Here is a 22,508-nt window from a genome sequence, read left to right as displayed (position 1 = left end):
ACAAGAAAACTAAAAATGTAAATTAAATGAAATTGCCTCAGGACCTGGCAGTTTCTAAAATCTTCAGCTAACTGGCTGCATGCCACATACTCTACTTGATTGTAAAACTTCCTTCAAAGAAGAGATTAAGGAAGAAAGAAAAGTGAAATATCTAAAGCATTCTGTACTTAACGAGTGCTTGCCAAAGTGCTATGCCAAACAGAATGTATATTAGGTGCCATAGAGCAAAAATAGAAAGTGCTTTTTTCTTTGATAAGCATCTTAAAACACATCATAATTGAGGCACAACAAAGGGTATGCCCTCGTAAAGAAAGAATGCAGAAGCACAGTGTAGTCAGCGCAGTGTCAGAACCCGCTGGTCACAGAAAACTTTACTGCAAATGGAAAGTGGGAAAAGGCTTGCATGCTGCCAAGTGATAGATTAAGAATGGCAAAGTCCAGAATTAGCTTATACTTATCAACTGGAGAGTAAGCAAGTCTTTTAAAACATACCACAAGGATGGAGGAAAAAAAAAGGACATAGAATATTAATAAGTGAGAATATAAATTAAATTACTGATTAAATTAACTCAGAAACACCAGAGATGCTAATTGCCATCTGAAATCTGCCTTTAGTTTGATGCACTTCAAATGTGCTGAGCACAAAATATCTCCTGTGGATTTAGGTGCTTAGTTCTAGGCACACTTTTTTCCTTTACTCTGTTTGACAGCTTGATAGGCTCAAACTCCTTCCTGCTATGACAACAGAACTCCAATCTGGTTTATTTTTCTTTGCAGAATGATTCTGGAGGCAGCTAGATAACCTAGACCTACAGATGTTTTATTTCTATACACTGACAGGAATATCCCCACACTTCAACTAGTCTGTCTTGCCTAAAAAAAAACCTTACAGTCAGTAATTACTCAGTTTGTAGTTAGCAGACATGTTCTTAACGTGGTATGAGTATACTTATGCGAAAAGTAAGCTTTCTTGTTATCAACTAGATAAGAAGGCACCGTTTGGGGTATATAACTTTATGAGGCAGGAAAAAAAAGACATCATTGAGGGAGGAGATTACAAATCATGTTGTCTTCCTCCTGAACCCAAGACTGCTTCAAAGAGTTCAAATATTTAGATTAAGATGTCATGCAATGTCCTTCCACTTAATGTCATTAGTCACCAGGGCCAAGTAGATCATGCAGGACACACGTGCTTAATGGGTGGTTTTTTTATGAAGCAATTACTAAAAAGAAAATATCTCCTTAGTCACTGTTTTCATAGAATCACAAAATATCTTGGGTTGGAAGGAATCCTAAAGCCCACACAGTTGCAACCCTGTGCCATGGACAGGGCTGTCACCCACCAGCTCAGCTGCCCAGGGCTCCATCCAACCTGGCCTTGAACACCTCCAGGTATGGGGCACCCACAGCTTCTCTGGGCAGCCTGTGCTGCTGCCTCACCACCCACTGAGTGAAGAATTTCCTCCTAACAACTATTCCAAATCTCCCCTTTTTTAGTTTAAAACCATTCTTCCTTGTCCTGTCACTATCTACCCATGTAGAAAGTCAGTCTCCTTCCTATTATAAGTTCCTATTAAGTACTGGAAGGACTGAACATGCATTAATTTCACATCTGCTTTTGAATCCTCACTGGAATTTTTTTTTCTTCCTTATATTTTCTTCAAAAAAAAAAAAAAAACCACTGATTTTTGTTTTTTTTTATTTTCAGGTGATGGTTGATTTTTCACATTAGATGTTTCTGATGATACATCAATTATCAGCAGGTAGAAACACAATCTGTTGAGAAGCACTGCATTGAGAAAATTCTAATATATAAGCTCGCAATTTCAAATTTACAGACTGACTTCAATGGCCCTACATGGATTTATTCCCACTGAGCCTCAGAGGTCTCCTTGTAAGCAACACCAGAATGTTCAGACAACAAATGCAGGGCTGCAGTGAATGCACAACTGTACTTCAGGACTTGCTAAGTAGATTTGCAATGACCTGGTACAGGAGATAATGCTAATCCCTGGCATTACCTACTGTAAAATTTGTTGATAGATTTTAAACTGAACAGAAAATCCCTCAGCCAGCTCATTACATTCCCATTGTCCAAAGTATGTTTCCAGGGCTCCAGTTAGCAGCCAGAGATGGCAAGAAACAGAAAGAACAGAAAGTTGTTTGTACACTGTAAGATGACATCAAACACCTGCTAAGCTTCATACTTGGTATTGTACTCCACTACATGAAGACACACACATTTGAGTAGTGTTCTACAGCAATTAATGAATGATGTTAGCAGCAGTATACAGAGGAAAGAATATTACAAGCGCAGGGTATGATTTTTGCTGCTTAACTTTTGATGATTTCATCCATGCAAGTGATTTTAGGCTCCATTCAAAGGCTGTCAAACATGCACTTCTAGCAGTTAAAATCATCTGGCTTATGTTATCCATCTTTTTTAGAATATAAAGATGAATCATGCTCTAGAACTGTCAGCTTCTTTCCATGAACTAGGAAGATAAACTAGATGATGTAGGTCACATGCAGATGTCCACATCTGTCAGATAAGCTCTATCTTTAGCGTTTTTATGTTGCCTGTGAAGATACATAACACACAATGTTCAGTTCAAATGTGCACCATATGGCACATAAAATGTGGAGTGTTTGGTACTTTGGAATGTATGATACTAGTATGTAGGAGGTGTTTTAGATCAGCTTAGCTACCCCTGAATACCAAAGATAGGGATGAAGTCACACGCTTGTACACTGAAAGCAAACTCACATACAGAAAGCTGATAATACTCTTGTTAGCCAGCACACAAGGGACTTTTCTTACAGACTGATCCTTCAAGCTATTAGGTATAGATCCTGTTTTCAAATTTCAATAGGATTTTTTTTATGGAAAAATATGTCCACTACTACCAGAACACCGTAGTGGAGGACTTATGCTGTAAGCAACATGGAATTGTCACAGAAGCAACTGCAAGGACATAACCATAGGCAGGAGAAACAACCCCCCAGGTTTGCTACAAGTAGTGCTGGCCTTCCCCCTCACTGCCCTACACACACAGATCAGAGCAGCTGATTTGTTCCAAGCAGTAGCAAAAAGAAGAGAAAAAAAACCTAAACATAAAATAAAGAAGGAGAGCACTTCTCACCTTCCTTTCTTTTCCTAACATTACTCTAAAATGTATCTGGTGCACTCTGGTGGCTGCTTTGGTAATTCTTAATTTGAGGAGTGCAAATAGTAATTACCGAGGCCGGTTTTGAATTTATGCAAAGCCTGATGAGCTCATGAGTTTATTCCAGTTTATTCAGTTAGATTTTTGTTGAACGAAATCCCCTGAAGAAATTCAGGTCTCACCAACCACAGTCCATCTGTTTACCTCGCAGAACTCACAAGGAGTTTAGACTGCATGAGGTTCTCATCTCGGCTGCTTTAATGTTTTTGCTCATGGTCAGACAGCTGCTCCACTTTACCCAGAGGTATATCAGTTTTAGTAGTGGTAATTCATCCATGTTTATTTACTATGTGACCTTGCACAGTCCTCATCCATCTTGCCTCCCTTTCTCTGTCCACATAACAAGGTTAATAATATCTACCTTTTTGTGGAGATTATTCACCATTCGGTGAATTGCATTAAAAAGTACCAGAAGTGCAGTATATTACTTCCTGTTGTTTTACTATGATGACTTGCTGTTGGTATAAATTTAATAGGGATAAAATGGCATAATGGCATGGTTTTCTGTATCCAAGAGCAAGAGAACCTAGATAAACCTAGTACACTTTGCAGTATCTCCACACGAGGGTTTTGCTATACTTGAAGTTTCACACCACTTTCGGAAAGTTGGCAGTAACCTGTTGGGGTGGGGGGGAGGTAAAGTTATTTTTCACTGGTGACTCTGAATGCCTCCTTTATTTTGAGCTAGTTTTGATACAATTTTATCTTTTTACACTATCACTTCACACATACCTCTAATTGTGAAAAATATATTTTCAAAATAAAAATGTCTCCGTTTTTCTTAATTCTCTAAGACATTGTCTTTGATGTGGCACATATTGTGTCCTAGTGGATTAAAATGAAATATAGAACTCTGGAGCATGGTATCCAACATTCCTGATTAATCCTTTCTTACATTTATATGGAGCAGTTCTATAACCCTTCAAAAAGCCTTTCTAAGTTAAACACTACATGCTCACTTTTCTTCCAGAGAACTTCCATCATCCTCACCATCTTTCTTACCCTTTTTTACATCTGCTACAATTTGAATTGGTCTTCCCTGAGTATGAGGGTCCTGAACAAATGGTATCCTGTACACTTTCACAAATGCTTCGTTGCAGCAAACATTAGCTCTTCTCATATCTGTGACATTGGTGCTTACAATCCTCCTATCGCTGCTTTCAACAGAGCTGTGTACGATGCAGTTTGAGCAGGTTTGCTGATCAATTCACACATCAAAGCACACATAGGAAGGTCATTCAGAATCACAGAATTGTAGAGGTTGGAAGGGACCTCTAGAGATCACCTAGTCCAACCCCCTCCCAAAGCAGCTCCCTAGCCCAGGTTGCACAGGTAGGTGTCCAGGTGGGTCTTGAATGTCTCCAGAGAAGGAGACTCCACCACCTCTCTGGGCACTCTTATTGGGGATATTTGCTGACTTTTTGTCACAATGTTGCTGTCATACAAATGCCAGAAATCCTGGTTTTATCCTACCTCTTGGCAACATAAGTGACACTAGGGACAGAGAAGTAGAGAAAATTTTATAACCCACAACTCCACCTTTCTAGTTCCTGCAATCAGGATCAGATTGCTATATCCAACACTTCAGTGTAATTGAACAAACTGCCCAATCCACAGGCTTCATTAAGTGAAACAGAGATGGCAGTAGCAACTGAAAGCCACGTGTCCCCCCCCCCCCCAAAAAAAAACCAAACAAACAAAAAAAAAAACACCCAACCTGAAAACCACATTGTGATTTGCTGTTTTACAAAAAAGGCTGTGCCTCACCAGCATCACAGTCTGTGTCAGCTACTCCCCCAAACCACTTCAGACCATGTTATAGCGTTGGCTGAAACAGTCTCTGAACTCTACATCTGGCTGGGAAGCTGAATCCAAGCTCTCTCCTCCACGTCCGCTCTCTCCAAGCTCTCTCCTACACAACAGCCCGCTTTTCGACTCTGTGCTCTTCCTCTCATTATCCTTCTAATTTTGCTGCTGTCTGCAGAATTTATCACAGCTGAATCTGCAGCACAGAAACATCTGGTGAAGCAAAACATGCAACAGCAGTGCCAGAGAAGTTTTTTTTTCTGTTTATTCAGAAAAGCTCATGAAAATGGTGACAAAAGCGTAAACTGAGTAAGCCAGAGCTACTCAGAAATGTGGCTTCTAGCTGACAACAAAACCTTCAGAGCAATGAAGGAAACAATTTCCTGAATCATCTGCTGCTTAGAAGAACAGCTTACTGTGCAAAGGCTTTTAAACTAGAGGCTGCCCAGTAAAATGTCAAGTTCAACCAGAGCGAAGTATTTTTAGTTCTTCCTCATTGACATGAAATACAAAAATACTCATTTTGCATCATTCCTTTTGCACCCAGAAAAAATAATAATAATTTTAAAAACCCTTCCCTCTCCCTTGTTTTACACAGTGAAATCAAATTCAGCGACACTATCTATAAAATAATGCAAGCAGTGTGTTATTTTTACTACTCTGAATTCAAACAGTCTTCTTAACTCAACAAGAATTAAAAAAATGATTTGCATCAACTGCATTTTCCAGAAACGTAGCTAAATTTAAAAAGAAGGGCATCACACTTCAGCTACATATGAAGTCCGAACTACAGTTTGAGAAATATGAAATTAATGGGACTCTTAAGACGGTATCTTTAAGAATCAGAGATAGAATCAGAAGGGAGTAAGAGTATTCCCCATATTCTTGCTTGCTGTGGCTTTTTTAAATCAGCTTCACAGGCTTGTTTCTGTTATTTCTATGACAGCTGTTGCATAAACCATCTTTAACAGTAACACGTAGCAGTTTTGATTTTGAATTGAAGGACAGGACACCCGTGTTTAGATGTTTGTTTCATTTTCCAATAGTTCTGCTGTAACAAGAACTGGCCAAATTTTGAACAAGGAAATATGCAAACAAACTGTAAGAATGAAAGCGATCACTTGTTTCTGATATTTTCCTGATGCTTTTCGTTTGTTCTTCGTAACTATTCAAAACATAACTCCTGTGCAGTACAAATACAAAGAAAATTGATGTGAACACCTGTGCAAAAAATTTTAACAAGAAATAAATATTTGAGTGCTTATTATTTGGTTCTTTGTGATTGAAAACAGACCATGAGAAAGCTGAAAAAAAAATACCAGTCATAAAGCAAGAAAAATAAAACCTCAAAGCAATGTTATAGCTATACCTATGCATACATACTGCTATATGTGCCAAGCAATAACTTCACAGTTCGTAAGTATTTTTAGACTGACATATACCCACATACATGCCACAAGTCATTTTAAAGAAAGCATCGCATCTGTAGGCCTCTATGGCCTCAGTCCTCAAAGAGAACACTTGTGCCATTCACTGAAGACTAAATTTAGTAAACCATGTTGCAACTAATTTGCTCATATCTGTCTGCAGAGAGATTGTGACAGAGAGAGTTGTAACGTGAAGCTCATATGGATGTGAAGAAACACAAGCAAGAATACTCTATAAGCACTATGTATTTTGGAAGCAGTGGTTACAGGAAGCTAACCTTAGAAGTGTGCCTGTGGTGGGATATAACGTGCGTAGTTCCTTCAGGAAAAACATAACATTTACAGTTCACTTGGAAACAGAAAGTGGAATTTGTGTAATAGCAGTCAGATTTACTTTGATTTAAATCAATACAGTATCTTGCTATTTAATAACTCTCATAATACATAGTAGTGTTCACCATATGTCTGGCAAAATAATAATAATAGTAATAATCCAGCCACAAACAAAAACAAACCAGCACGCACAGTGTGCCGGGGTGGTGCTGCCTGTCAGGGGCTACACCACAAAAACGCAGTGCAGGGGACTGCACCCCTGGGCTGCTCCGAGGTGCACAGCTGTCGCCAGGTACTTGCACTGCTGCTGGACACTTGGCAGATTAACAGTCCCTTTTAAGAGTAAGCTGGCTGCAAAAACATCTTTGCTTTTATCTTTTTCAAAACTAATTTTTTACAATGTTTAAAATTGTATTTTAGCAAGTAAGCACTTATAGTAATTTAAAGGGGAGCAAGAGTTTTATAAATTTACACTGAAAGATTCATTTTATATGAGAGCATGCATGACAATGACATTTGGCATAATGCTTTACTTACAAAGATAAGGTACTTGCACTGCTGCTGGACACTTGGCAGATTAACAGTCCCTTTTAAGAGTAAGCTGGCTGCAAAAACATCTTTGCTTTTATCTTTTTCAAAACTAATTTTTTACAATGTTTAAAATTGTATTTTAGCAAGTAAGCACTTATAGTAATTTAAAGGGGAGCAAGAGTTTTATAAATTTACACTGAAAGATTCATTTTATATGAGAGCATGCATGACAATGACATTTGGCATAATGCTTTACTTACAAAGATACTTCTCACACCGTCAGCTCCGCTGCTCTTGAGGGAATTCAGCTATTTCATTTAGTGATGTTTGGGAACATTTTACAGAAGCACACACAGGGACAGTCACCTGCAGGAGTGTCTCTCCAGTTGCCACCTGCTGGCTGACATGCAAAGTTCCCACACCACGGACATACCTCCACTCCACAGCAGTCTGCAGTTTGCTTAGAACTGTAACAAAGGCATTAACAAGTATCACAAAATGACATTCATGCCAGCTCAGCACATTGAAGTAATCAGGTAATACTCATCACTGCTCGTACTGATTCCATTTTGCTTTTTTCTGTGCTGTCACATACCATCTAGATTTAAGAGGACAAGCTACGAGGATGAAGAACAAATCAGAAACGCAGCACACACACAATGGGCAAGGCTCAGGTACTGTTCAAATGTTTCCAATGTTGCCATTGACTGTATGTAGAGACATATAATCATCTGCTGCAGGAGAGTCTTATCCTCCCCCCGGCATTATCTGCTGCCACATTTGTTCAGGAAGACTTTAAGCTGGCTCCTTCAAGGACCTCAATGCCCTTTGTTCACCTTCTCAAGAGGGAAGCACTAGCTGCACTGGAGCTGGATGACGCTCCATCTCTGTGGGCTTGTGAATTCTCCTCTGGGGAGACAATTCACATTTGTGGGATGAACTGATTTCTTCCTTTGGGTTCATAAAGCTTCCATCATGTTTAAACTGCTTTTCCTTATTTTTCTGTTTATTGGGTATAACTTCAGGAAAACCAACCACTTTTCAACTCTGCTTTTGACTTGTACTTTTTGCAAGGTTGCCATTTTATTTATATAAATTTTATTCTTTTACTTCACAGGTATTTTACAAAACAGTGATATGATCAAAAGCTGGGACCTCCCTTTCTCTTGGGTTAAAACAAAAAAACAAAAAAACAGGAGGGAGTAAGGGACAGAATATGAAATTCTGTAAGGATTCACTGTTTGTTCCCCGATGCTTCTACTGAAATGAAAGGATTACCAAGGGCTGGCTTCTTCTCGCCTTCACTCTCAGATAGGAATTTCCTGCCCAGGCTCATCACAGCAGTACCCAATTTTGGAGCACTTCCCAAAGGTATTACTGAAGAAGGCTTTCTCACTGGGTTCTCCTATACTTTGTCAGTTTTATTCTTTCAGAACTGGTAAAATAAAAAATAGACTCTCGTGCAGGTAAGGTTTTATCAGTATAAAAGTACTTACAACTAATTTTATGCCTGTACTAGTATTTAGGTACCAATCCAAAGTGATGTTCTTCTGTATCTGCAGAAGAACATTTACTAATACAACTACTGTAAATAATAATTCACATTTCTCACTGATATAGGATGGTTTCAAGAGCACAGAAGCCCAGAAATTACTCAAAACATTTACAAAAATTGCTCTTCAGCCACTGAACCTTCACTTTTAGTTTTAGCAAAGGGTCAGCCTAGAGGCCACACATCTATCCACTACTTCTGTGGCTCCCAACCAGACCCTCAAAAGCACGTCTCAATGAATAAAAAGTTGAGGGGAAAAAGCTGCAAATCTGCCAAAATCATTCTTTTGGTTTTTCTTTTCCTGCTATTTTCTTCTCTTCAATCGCTTTGGGGCATCACTAAAAATACAAAATTGCTACACAAGATTATTGTTGCTTGTGAACAGATTTCAAGCTGAAGATTATTTCCTTTTCATAGCCCCAGTTTGAGAGCAGTCTATTTGTGGAAACATCAGGTTCTGCAATATTATCTATGTAAAGTGCATTTCATTACAGCAGTCCCAGGAAGACGCTTCCACAAAGAGTCTGCACAATGTATAATGTGTGCTGTAACATATTAGAGAGTACAGCCATAATAATTTTAAAAGTGCTAAGTGCTGCCTGAAGTACTTGTTACAGGGGTGAAAATGAAACTCTGTTTTCTCCAATGACACCATTTGTTAGCTACCAACAAGCTGTGAAGTAGGAATAATTTAGGGGTTACCATATTCTGATCTGGGATTGCCTGCATCGGAGACACTGGAGTACCCTTTGCTGAGCTGTTCAGTTCAGAATACCATAACTATTTTAGCCAATATAACTTATTCTTTTGACTGTGGAAAGTTACCTTAATGAAAAGCAAGCAAGGCTGATGCTTTAAAATGAAACTTCGTAACACCTGCCTTGCAAGGACACAAATGATGAAATGCAAGTCCCTAGTATGTGCTTTGTATTACTCACAGTTGAGGATACAAAGTGCAATAGTGTTGAAATAAATGCTTATGTACTCTTCTTCAATAACAACACTGGGAGTATACCTACAAATCTAACAATGGCATTTTCTGTACTGTACTTTGTACATGTCAGAAAGACATCTGAGCCACAGAAGTACATGCCAAACTCCTCTGACACAACATTCTCTTACAAGTAAACAACGCACACTAATAATAAAATAAGTATTGGTCTGAATAACACAGGCCACAGCTGCTACTAAGAGGATGATTGCTCCCAGCACCCAAACAAAGCATAATGGAAGCTCTTTCTATGATAAGCAAATTAATATCAAAATTATATTGAATATCATTTCTCATTCAGGGTTCATGCTGGTAATCCTAGCAATTTTTCTACTGGCTAATGTAGTTACAGCACCAAACTAAAAAAAAAAAAAAAAGTCCTAAAAGCAGGGAAGGCAGACTACAGATGAAATCCAGGCCACAAGCAAGATACAAAGCTTAAAGGGGAAAAAAACAAACAAATTAAAAAAAAAAATAGAGTGCAAGAACTAATGGGAATTAACTATAACTGAGATGAAAAAAATAATTCCAAACAGACAGAAGGTGGTGGCATTTCCCACAAAGTGTCATTACACTTGTGACGTGATGCTGCATAGACTAAAAGCTTGCAGAGGTCTGAGGCAAAACCAGAGATGTTAATGGAAAATAAATCCAGGAAATATTACCAAACCTACAGGAAGTAATCTGGCTCAGGATCTACCTGGTAGCATGTGGCTGGAAGCTGGCAAAAGCACTGTGTGCCAGCCCTGCTTTACAACTCTGTATGGGAAACAGCACCAATAGGACACCACACTGATGCACTTCTGACCCAATCCAGTACAGACACTTTTGTGTTCACATAGACGATAATGATTCTAGTTCCTTGCTGCAATGAAAGGAGTGTAAATGTGTATGAGTGAGTGCCAAGAAGTTATGACGCAGTATATACCACAGTAGTAAAAAAAACAAAAAACAAAAAAAAAAAACCCTCTATGATACTGCATTATTTTTACAGTTACTTGATTTAATGTTTGTTTTAAGAAACTTTTTTTTTTTTTTAATGAGTGAATTACTTAAACTTTTCAAGGATACAATTTCCTCATCAGATTTTAAAGCATCCCCATTCAAGGAAATCTAGATCACGTTTCATCTGCCATGGTCGCAAAAAGCTCCCAGGAATACAGCTCTCAATCTGGATCTCAACATGTGCAGTTTGGCCTGTTCCCGAGACGAAGCAATTCTTCAATTCCAGCCCCTGTAGCTGAAGCATTTTAAACACAGAATAACATTGATGGTGCACTTATCTGCAGAACACAGGCCCCTTTCTCAATTGCAAGCCAAGTTTTTAGCTCACAGGGGATGTTCAATGCTATCTTTATTCAGTGAATTATGTATTAGCAAAGTAAACCTGTATTTAAATTTTAATGCCACGTTTCAGCCAGGTGAAACTGTTGTATTTAAGCCCTGATTGGAAATGTAAATATTAAAAAAAAATGTCAATAGGCAAAAAACAACAACCAAAAAAAAAAAAAGGATGTCCTTTGCATCATTCCACATTTCAGAGTGATATATTGAGTTAAACAACTGCCAAATAACTTCTGCAAGAGCAAAATATAGAAATATTAAGAATACCTCTATTGAAGACTTTCTAGAAAAAAATGAATTCTATTATCACTATGCAACATCAGTACATATTAATCCTCATATCCTTCTGAAAATTGCGTTTGGACACATCTCCAGAGCTGCACATACTGATGCACACCAACTTTCCCTCTGTTTGGCTCTGGGCTCATGGTAGAGACAGTAGGGCTAGAATCCAAGAATGTACTTCAAATAAACTGTGTATCCTTCAGACTTAACTACAGCAGATAGTACAAATAAAATAAACTCTCCTGAGAATAGTCACAAGAACTCACCTGCTTAGAGATGATATTAAATACACTTTACACAATAGGTCTTCATAATAAGCAGACTTTAGCGTGTTTTGTTTCCTTCCATTTCATCCCTAAACTTTTGACCACTATTCATACATTCTTCAGTGTCATAAAATGCCTGTAATATTTAATTTCACATATTAGAGCTTGTAATATTTTAATTTTGCCCCATCCATTCATATTTTCATGCAACATCTCATCACTGGAGGCAGCTAATATGAAAGATCATGGAACACAGTGATTTGCTAGGCTAACAATCTTAGTGTGACTGTTTCTAGACCACATTCAAAGATCCTCTAAATTAGAATCTTGTGTTTGCAAAGACTCCAGCACGATACTAGTAATGAATGAAAGTCCAGTCTCTGCCAATTTGATCCATGGTGTGTTCCAGCCATGGTGATCACAGTGTTCAAATACAAGGAATTCTGTTTTTCACTGTCCATACACAATAGAAAGAGCAGACAGTGGAGCAAGACCATCTGTACTTTCAGTCCTGCTGTTAGGAATACCTTCTGTTTTATCACTTCTCAGAGCAGTTACTGGGCAGGTGGTAAGTAGATCTGGTGAGCACTTGGCTATGCTCCCATTTCCCTCCGCACAAGCTGGGAGTCCTGCCACTGGATGTTCAGAAATGGCTTTGAGCATTTCTGCTGTGAAAAATTTGATTTTTCAAATTAACTGTCCAAATTGGAGCACAATAGTTCTCAAACTGACATTGAAATAATCCTTCCTCCCTTCCCTGTGTTCTTGTGGGAGTAATGTCCTCAGTATGACCTACAGCACAAATACACGGTGCTGGGTTAACAGTGAACACTAACTGATGCTCTTTGTCAGCTTCATTGCTCCCTGTAAATATGTCCATCCCTATTTTGACTTTTAAGGACTTCACCTGAAATTATAATATAGTTCTTTCAGTTTTGAGTTTATATTCTTGAGTGATATAAAATTATCTGCCTGACCTGAAACAGTGCTTTTATTTTACTCACCTCTATCCATACCTACATTTCATTGCGTTCACAAGCTAAACTCAGACAGCATCCATAAGGATGGCAAGGATCTTCAGGCTATGTGCTGTCACCTCACAACTAGCATCCATCACTCTTCTGTGCAACACTGACTCAAAGAGAGATTTTTTTTAAATACTCTCTACTAGGAGGTCATCTATACATTACATTTTAACATCACAAACGTACTATTTTCTCCTCACAATAAATACTTGGTAATTTAGCTATTTTTTTTAATATCTCCAATACCAAATATATATTAAATACAATAGTGTTACAGTAGCCACCAGTAAAATCACTGACAATTTATCCCAAGATTTGGTGTCCTCACCAACCTGACACAGATCAGTTTAACTTCAGCCTTCACCTAAGTATCTCAGCAATGCAAAGCTCAGGATGTACAACACAAAAACACAGCCCAGTGGCAGGAAAAGCAGAGATGTCAGCAATTGCTGACCAGTCACACCACAGGATCTTCCACCTTCAGGAGCTCCAGAATCCTGCTAGCTACCTGCATGGCTTTCCACCAACACTGCAAATTACCGTGTTATGATATGCAATGTTTATTTTTTTCCTTTTTTTCTTTTTTTTTTTAAATATGTGCCAAATCTGTTGTTCTGTTTTTATTTTTCCCTTCATTACAAGCTTTACATTCTGCCACCTCACTTGCTCCTAACTGTAGATGCTTTTTTTTTTTTTCAATTGTGATGCAAAGCAATATTGGATGGTTCCTTCAGTACTTACTCTGCCAAAAATAAACAATACTATACATAATATGGATATACATCAATTTTTTTTATTCCAATAAACCTGCACATTTATGAAAGTATAAAACACAACTGGAAGCACTGAGCTTGCAATAGCACAGCAGCATTCCACCAGAATCTTTCCATTAAAATAAACAGGAAACAGCTGTTGTCAGAAGGCAGCATGAGTCCAATAGTCAAAAATAAGGGATTACATAATTTAAGTCATCCTAATCCTAGTACATGAGTATTAACTGGGGCTTCCTTCAACATAAATATCATGCAGGAGTTAGAAATCTGATGTAAACAGTTAAATGGATAGCAACATGAAACCAAAAACATTAAAGTGGTGACTGCATTGGCTCTAAAGACATTCTGAAAGAAAACATAATACCCTATACAGCACTGAAATCCATTGTATACAAGTCGACATGATTTATTTTCTCTTCAGTAAATTGAAATTGACCTTATATCTTGCCAGGTAAAGGAGTACAACGTAAATTGCCAAAGAGCACAGACTACAGAGCGGATTCAGCCTATATGAAGGAGTTCATCGCCAACAAAACTGCTCTTGAAATTCTGAAAGACACTTCAAATTGACATTTACACAAACACTCATATTCTGCCCTCATTTCATCCCATAACAACTTAGAGTCTTTCCTGGTCCCATATATAGCAAGTGCATATATATGCTTTCCATTGGTTTTCTTAAACAACCTCATACCCTATATCACTTTAAACAGAGATATGTTCTAACATACTTTTATCTACATTTTGATGAGTGCCATTCATTATTTAGTTATGACAGCTGTCATCTATATATTCTTCCAGTTATGTTTCTGCCAGTTGTTACTGACAAAACTGGGCACATCACACAGCAGACAGTACACTGCAGTTGTGGAGAACAAAAGCTATGGACAAATTTTTTGCTGTGTATATTTCAAAGAATTATCACACAGCCCAATCCTTAAGTTTTATTAAAAGTGATCCTTTAACTGAATTAACTACCCACAGCAGGTTTTTACCCAAATTAAGTTTACTCCTTACATTTGCCTAGAGACAGATGGCAGTCTTTAAAGATTATTGGAGATCTAAACCCTTCTCTCTCATCTATATAATTAGAAATCAATACTGGGTCTCTAATTCTTAGAGATCACATGCTTTTCTCTGGCTATGGAATCTGTTGACATCATGCCCAAATCTAATTGAATTTACTGTTGAAATAGCAAAATGCAGTACATTTCTAAAAGATAAAACTGTTGCAAGTGTTGGCCATCAAATATGGGAATGTGTACTTCCCTGTTATGAAAAACAGAGAAAACCAAAACTGTTTAAACAAAATTAAAAATTCCTTTTGGAAAAAGGCATGGGAGACCAGCTCTTCCCTAGTATCTATGATTCACTATAATTCCAAGCAAGTAAGATATAAGGGAGAAGATCCCGCAGGTCACTTATGTGGCAGAGACTCAGTCACCTAAGACAAATAGATTTGAGAACCAATTATAGTCTATCTCCTAATTAGGAGGGTGTTACCGCAACTTCACATATCTTTCTGCACACGTATTAGCACACTTGAACTACAATGAATACAACAGATATCTGCACGCAGGAGTCAATGCTTCTCTATTCCTCGCAAAGGAAATAGTAAGGAATGTAAAGTACAAAGTCATGCATATACCTTGCTTTTTAGAAGGTACATTTCTTCTTCACAACAATCAGACACACTAACAACCGTTGAACTTCCATTACTCCGTAACTGTTAAATGTGTATTACATAGCAGAAAGCCAAAGAGAACAGAAGAGGTACATTGCTACTCTTACTGTGTTAGTTTGGTTTAGAGCTCATATTTAAGTATCTCATCTGCTTCCCACTGAACACTGCTTGCACATACAAATTCGTTCCCTTTTCTGTCCAAAGGAAAGTATTATATAAGAGTCAATGAGGTAATGAAATACCATACTCTTTATAATGGCTAGGCGTCACTCCTTCACAGAGTTTTCTGTACAATTACAATGCAAACCACCTACAGATAATGTTAAGGATATGCCTCAAGCTACTTTAATGTTCACTCGTAGATTCTGATATTCAATCATGCATAAGTCATCTCCAGAAATTTTTTTCTAGAGAAAAATTAAGTACTGCTATAGGGATTGCTGTGCACCTGTGAAAAGGAGGAGGGACTGTGTCTGAGGCACAGGAAAGGAAAGAAGAAAAAAGTACACATGTAAGCAAGGGCAAGCAAGTCTGGGTCTCAGTACCTTGTGTATGTGCATGCACACACATTTCAACAATGAACAGCTCTTTTGTTTTGCTTCAGGAATTACAGTGATGTCTGTGCTGTCAGTAAATGCCCCTGATGACCTGATCTGTATACAAGGAAAGAATGTGCTCCACCACCTGTTAACATTTCAACTTTGAAAGCATCATTAAATAAAACAGAACCAATAAATAAATAAAATTAAAATGATCTTTCTCCTGGCTAGATTGACTAGAAGGAAGAAACAAGCAGAATTTTTAGTTCCACAAATAGTATTTGCCTCAATTTTAAGCTTATTTTATGATGACAGAGTACTTCTGTTCTTAACACCACTAACTTTATTGAATACCTGTAACAACTTCCTTTCTGCTGGACATCTTTGAGTTGAGCTTGCCTCAAAAGTCATTTTTGCCACTTTTTTTTTTTTTACCAATATCCTATTATATGCTTTTAATTATCATTCATTTATCTTCTCTCATGGCTTGTTACTGTTGTATGGAAAGATTTATTTTTTTTTAAATGGCTCCAACTATTTACTGAGTTTGTTTTTACAAAGTTACCAACTTCTTGCTATAAGAACACTTGTCTTAAAAGGACTCAGTTGCTTCATGTGATAATTATTCAAGTTCCCACTGCTCAGTGGGAAACATAATGGCTAAGAGGTGTTACCAACTGATGGCTTTTAGCCAGCAGAATATACACGCCTGCATTATTTTCTTGGCTGGATTTTCTACAAATTCACACTCTATTTATCCCTCCTGCTTTACATCTCTGGTGTCACTTTGATCCTCCTGCTGCAGACAGAAAAATTAAGTGACACAGTTGCTCCGTTCACGCTAATGGATGCCAATGGCCACATTGGCTTCTTCTTTTGGCTGGAGAGTATGAAGGTGGCTTAATAAGTACAGGTTTTTAAAGTACTAAAGAACTAAATCTGACAAAAAATATACTTAAGACATGAAATGAATCAAGCATCCAACGATTCTAACAATCATTGTTACAGTAAAAAAAATAAAAGGAACATTTGCCTTTTCATCTACTCACAGTCAGTTTTGCTGATGAGTCTGAAAGGATAAGTTGGTAAAGACTGTAAGAAATAAATATTTGAGTAGGATGGGTGAGGGAATAACGTGCAGGTGTCTAGCAGAGTAATTACTGCTTTATTTCCTAGCAGTCCAAAGAGAGCCTGCCCGCCTTCGCTCTCCTTGCTGGTAGGGTCCTGTCAAAGGGCAGAGAGCAACAGCATCTCTCTTCTTTCCTATAAGATTTGACAATCCTGGTGAGGAACTAAAATGGTGTTTCTCCTGGGAATCCTCCCACTTCAGTATAGTTTCTTAGAGGCATCGCATGCAGCTGGAAGGGCAAAAACAAACTGCAAACATAAAAGTGGTAGTAGCCTTTAGTCAGAGCTGTCCTACAAACACAAGTGACTCACACCACTGTATCATCCAAGTTTAATTGAATGAAAACAACTGGATGGGCACTCTTAACTCTGTTTCAGAATTTTCTGCCGATTGTCATAAGTTGATTAGAAAGTGGTTAAGCTATTCCAAAACAGCCATAAACAAATACCAGTTTTTCAAGTCAGATGTGCTGACAAAAAAGGCTGTCATCTTTACAGAGCTGATACATCCTCAGTAACCATAATTAGTCAAAATGAGCTAAATTAACTACTTGAAATACTGTGTCTTTACTAATGTAGCATTTTCCTGAGTGGATGCCTTTTACATCCTTTGTCACTTTGAAACAAAAATGAGATTTCCTGCTTACATATTGGTGATGTCTAAGTCTAAGACCTCTAGTCTTCTGTTCTACAGCTTTGCAGCGGGCTTCTCATATGCTCAGTATCCTCCAAGGAAAAAGAGGCAGCAACTTCATTCAAACAACTGACAAGCGTGCAGCATCTTCAATTGAAAAAATAAATGGATTTATCTAAGTGCTATATTTGGTATAAGCAAAAAGCCTACAAGAGAAAGGGGAGAGAGAATAAGAAAGCTCTGTCCTAGAGGTCAAAAAATATAGGGGCAAATGAGAACTGTCAAAAAACAAGCTGAGTCCTGACAGCTGAAAGGTCCTGAGACCCACCAGTGTAAATTAAAACAAGTGGATACTACTCTTTGACAGCACAGACAAAAAGAGAACTGAAATTACAGTGAAGCTGATGCACAGTAAGAACAGAGATGAACATAATTACATTCACAGTTACATGAGCAACAAAGTAGGAGCAATGCAAGTTTATAAACGGGAAATAATTAGCTCAAAAGAGATAGCATTACATTATGTAGAAAAATGAACTGACGAACTGGGGAAGAGAAGTCTTCCTATTACACTTTCTCAAGGTTCCTTCTCACTAACCATGGTGTTACTTAATATTTTCATTAATAACTTTAGTACAAAAAGACAAATGTGAAATTTGCTGATGGAGTGAAATTGTGAATATCAATTTTGAGAAAGTCCAGCCTATTTTACAGGGAAAATGGATGAACAGAAGGATTAGGAAAATGATACAAGTCATTGTATTTAACAGGGGACTCATCAGTTTAAAATGAGAGATATTAATCAGTCATAAGACAGCCATGAGACACAGCACTGTAAAACAAGAAAAAAAAAAGCACATATAGCCAGGTTAGATAGCAAAGTGTTAATATTATCACAGACATTGATTAGACTTTGCTTAAAATACGGTCACTCATAGTCAAGAAAGATATATTCAAGCATGGGATGATCACATAGGAAAATAAAAAAAATCTCAGTACAAGCAGCTATGAAACAAGGATAGATTGCTCTGAAGTTATTGCTTTTTGTGAGTGCTCATAAACATAGAAATCTGGGATGAGAAGAAATGCATAGAAACTTTCAATTGAAAACTGCATGTTTAAAGGTAGAAATCCACTCCTAAACAGCAAGAATAATAGTTTTAGAATGCTCATCATGGCCTAAGAGTGGCAATACATTTCTGAAAAAGTCATACCATGGGGAATGACTTCGTGCAGGTACGGTCAGCACAGATGATGAACAAAGCGCTGTAGTTGTAACAACTACAATTTCAAACTGGAGAGAAGAGTCACAGTGATTCCTCATCCTCCCTCTCTTTCTCTGTTCCTTCTCAGCTAGTCCCTCTTGGCCAAACCAAGGTGCTGGAGCAGCAGGAACACCCTGTTGGCACACTGTCCCAGAGTCCCCTCAGAAGCATTTGCCAGGCTCACCAGAAGCTTTCCCAGCAAGGTTCAGTTCATTGGCCACATCTTCAACCACAGGAACCAAGATCACAGATTTTCAAGCAGATTAAGTCCAAACTGATACCAAAGCCCTGCACAACCCAGTGGGACCTCCTGATGTGCATAAGCTGTTGTAAACAAGGGAAAGGAGGAAGATGAGACTGGCTGCACAAGCAGAACTATATCTCAGAAAGTTGGCCAGTGAATAAAATAAGAACTGCATGTATCAGGGTGGTCTCGTAACTACCCCAAGGGAAATATGGTGCTGGTTTAATTAACAATCTGACTGCACGCCCTGTGGCCAATTTCTGAGGCAGATTAAAAAAAAAGTTAAGAAGTGTGTAATACTGCATTTCTAAATGCGGCACATCAGGTCTGTTACTGCTCTTTTTCACCTGTGTAGCTTAATCATTCTATTTTCTGAAATAGAAGCTGCACCAAACACTTCAATTCAAACTTCTGCAATACTGTTTACTGTGGAATATCCTTGGCAGCACTGAATGTTCACTTCTCACTGATGAATGTCTTACATTCACGGGTCCATGTCATTGTCTTCTGTTCGCAGTGCTCGGTGCTGTGCTCCAGAGCTGTTCTATCTGGCACTGTCCCCTTTGTTGTCCTCAGGAATCACTGTTCAGATCATTTTTCTACACTGCTCCGCTTTCACATGGTGCTCAATCTTTATGTTGAGATAACTATGTAAATTTATTTGAAGACACCTCACTGTTGCTCATAAACTTCATATTTTTTACAATGGTTTCTTTGGCTAATCCATTCCCATTCGGTAAGCCAAGCCAGCCAGAAGTTCATGAGCAAGCTGGATGGGAACTTTTCTGTTGACTTAAACGGGTACAGAATCATCCTCTATAATGGATAACGAGTCAAGGTAAGTATAAGAGACCAAGCACAGCTACACAACTTCTCTTAGCAAGTACGAGTATTCTATTTCAACGTATTTAGTTCTGATCTTCAGAAAAGGCATTTTTCAGAACAGCTGTACAGTAACAAAGTGTGTAATATGTTTCCTTTAATTTTGGGATCCTATTTTTGGAAATGACATCAAATTAAAAGGTAAGAAATACTCATCTGATTCCCACGTTTCTGCTAACCAGGCAAGCCCCACAGCGATTTTAATTAATTACCTGCTTTTCAGTTAAGTATAGAATTAAGAGCATAATTATGATTCTCTAAGGATCCAATTGTAACAACTGTTTGGGCTGCCCAGTGTACTGCCTTACTAGCACGTTCTCATCTTGTCACACACCGCATTCTTCCAAACTTCTTAAGTACAGTCCTCAACACTGAAATATCTTTTCCTCATGAAATATTAGAATAAAATGTATTCAATTAACAGCAGCAAAAAGTTAAAATCCAATTCATGAACCTGGCTGTACTGGTGAAGTATTTACGCAGAATAAAAAGAGGACAGCTGACCAAGCACCTTATCATTTATGTGTATGCTGCACTCTTGAGAAAAAGGGACAGTGCTGACGATAAGCATTTTTTCCCAGCACACCAGTCACTTATCAATTCTTAACCGACCAGCATAGATATTTTTTTGTTTGTTTGTTTCCTTGCTGTTAAGTAGTTTTTAACTATTTGCATTCTCACATAAATGAAAACTATATTTCATGGCTAACTGGAAATCTACTAAAATGGTTTAATCAGAGCTCATAATGATTTAATGGAAACGTCAGATAATTTCATGTTTACACACTCTTTCTTACATCACAGTGTTCAGGGTTTGTTGCTATTTTGCTGCTCACTCACTAAGAGAGGTGCAGAATAAAGCTCAATACAGTGCTGAACTGCTGCTGTTAGTGCCTGACCAGAACAGATGGTAGTACCCAGGATCATGTCATGATTTGCTGATATGGATGGACAAAAGTATGCAATTCTGCTAGAACTGAGCTGCTTTTCAAGCCTGAGACTCACTACCAATGACAAATTACCTTTTCCTGTTCTGCTGTGAGTGAAAATACAAGCTCTCTCCTCTGATTTGTATTGACTCCAAGAACACCTTTTGCTCATTTACATTCCTTCAGATACTGCTGCTACTCACCTCTCCAGTGATACTCAGCAAAATATTTATCCTCCTATTTAGCTTTGACATATGGAAACTTATCTAACTCACATCCACTCAACACAATAATATTTGGTTTCTTTGCACACTGCATTTACTGAAGTCTCTTTGCAGCAGTGCCTTCAACAGCTCTGCATCTCCTGTAAAAGCTAATCATCTAGAATTTTTAACATACAAACCCAATTTTATTCACTTCTTTCAGTCAGTACTAGAATAATCAAATTGTGCTTTTGTCCATTTGTCACTCAATTGTTAGATTCTCAGCCAAGCACATGTATGTTTTCCAGACATTGTGCATCCAATACAAGAAGAGCTTCTTCTAAGTTTGGTAAACTTTCAGAAACTCGGCATCCTTTCTCACAATACCTACAAAATGCTCAACAGTGGGAGGCTGCTGATGAATTAAGAACATAGCAACTGTTTGGCTGCAACCTCCCTTCTGACTGCATAATTCCTCATTCACTTTAAGTCTTTCCTTCTGGCCTGGAACTTAATCAGCAAGCAAACCCATGAAGCTGTGGTTCAGAAGCAGCAATGAGATGATGTTATACAAATAACTGCTGCTGAGGAAGACAAGTGTGCGAGTGTGTGTGTGGGTTTGGGGGGGGGGGGGGGGAGACGGGTGTTAAGGGAGAGAATAGGCAAAGAAGCCTCCTTCTCCAATTCCCTCTGCATTTGCCTGAAGAAGTAGCAGCAGCATAAAACTACACAGAACAATTAAATTTCAGTTAGGCTTGCAGAATAGGTTAAATAGCTATAAAAGCTGAATATCCTTTAGGGAACAATAAGTTCAAAACCTGGTGATGTTACATGCCTCTACAATCCATGTCAGATTGTTTTCATTTTAAGAACCGGTAAGAAGTGTTTATAGACTGCATGTATTCTAGGAACAAACTCTAAAACTACACTGATAAGAAGTCATAGCATCATTTTTTTGTTTGTTTTTCTTCCCACTTATTGGAACATTTATTTTCACTTATTGGAACATTTTCCTATCTTGGGCAAATACTGAGCTAGTTAAACCCAAGCCCAGAGCTGGTACACTTTACACAAATATGCAGCACAGATGCAGCACTGCTTTTGCAGACAGTATTTTTGACTTAGACCACACTTCCCCCTGCTACACGTTCTTCATATTTCCGAAGAAGCCTTCAGAAGCTGCTTAAGCGTCGGCACACACGGTAATAATTTTGATTAGCGCCATCGAAGCTGTACCTCACCGGGACAGCACGTTTCCTTGCTTCCTGCCCACTACACGCAGAAACAGCCGCACCGACGTGCTAAACCGCGATGAGAACAGAAGACGCCCACTTCCACCCGCCGGCTCGCAGTTTCTCTCCCTCCCTGCTAGGACAGAGCCAGGGGTCACCCTTACCTGAGGTGCAGGTAGTGCACCAGCTTCGTCACCACCGTCACCAT

At 38.3% G+C, this 22,508-nt stretch overlaps 1 protein-coding gene across 1 annotated transcript in view; it reads right to left on the bottom strand.

Annotated features, from left to right (window-relative positions):
- The window catches only part of ARHGAP18 (Rho GTPase activating protein 18), an 80,382-nt gene extending 57,874 nt beyond the window's left edge, over nucleotides 1-22,508 (bottom strand). The window contains exon 1 of the mRNA XM_065733898.1: nucleotides 22,465-22,508. Coding sequence (XP_065589970.1) covers nucleotides 22,465-22,508 — 44 coding nt within the window. The remainder of the gene's footprint in view (nucleotides 1-22,464) is intronic.

Source organism: Cyrtonyx montezumae, unplaced genomic scaffold (genome assembly GCF_038088225.1).
Source record: "Cyrtonyx montezumae isolate F1298 unplaced genomic scaffold, pur_monq_1.0 scaffold_0, whole genome shotgun sequence".
NCBI lineage: Eukaryota > Metazoa > Chordata > Aves > Galliformes > Odontophoridae > Cyrtonyx > Cyrtonyx montezumae.
This window is presented reverse-complemented; position numbering and strand designations above follow the sequence as displayed.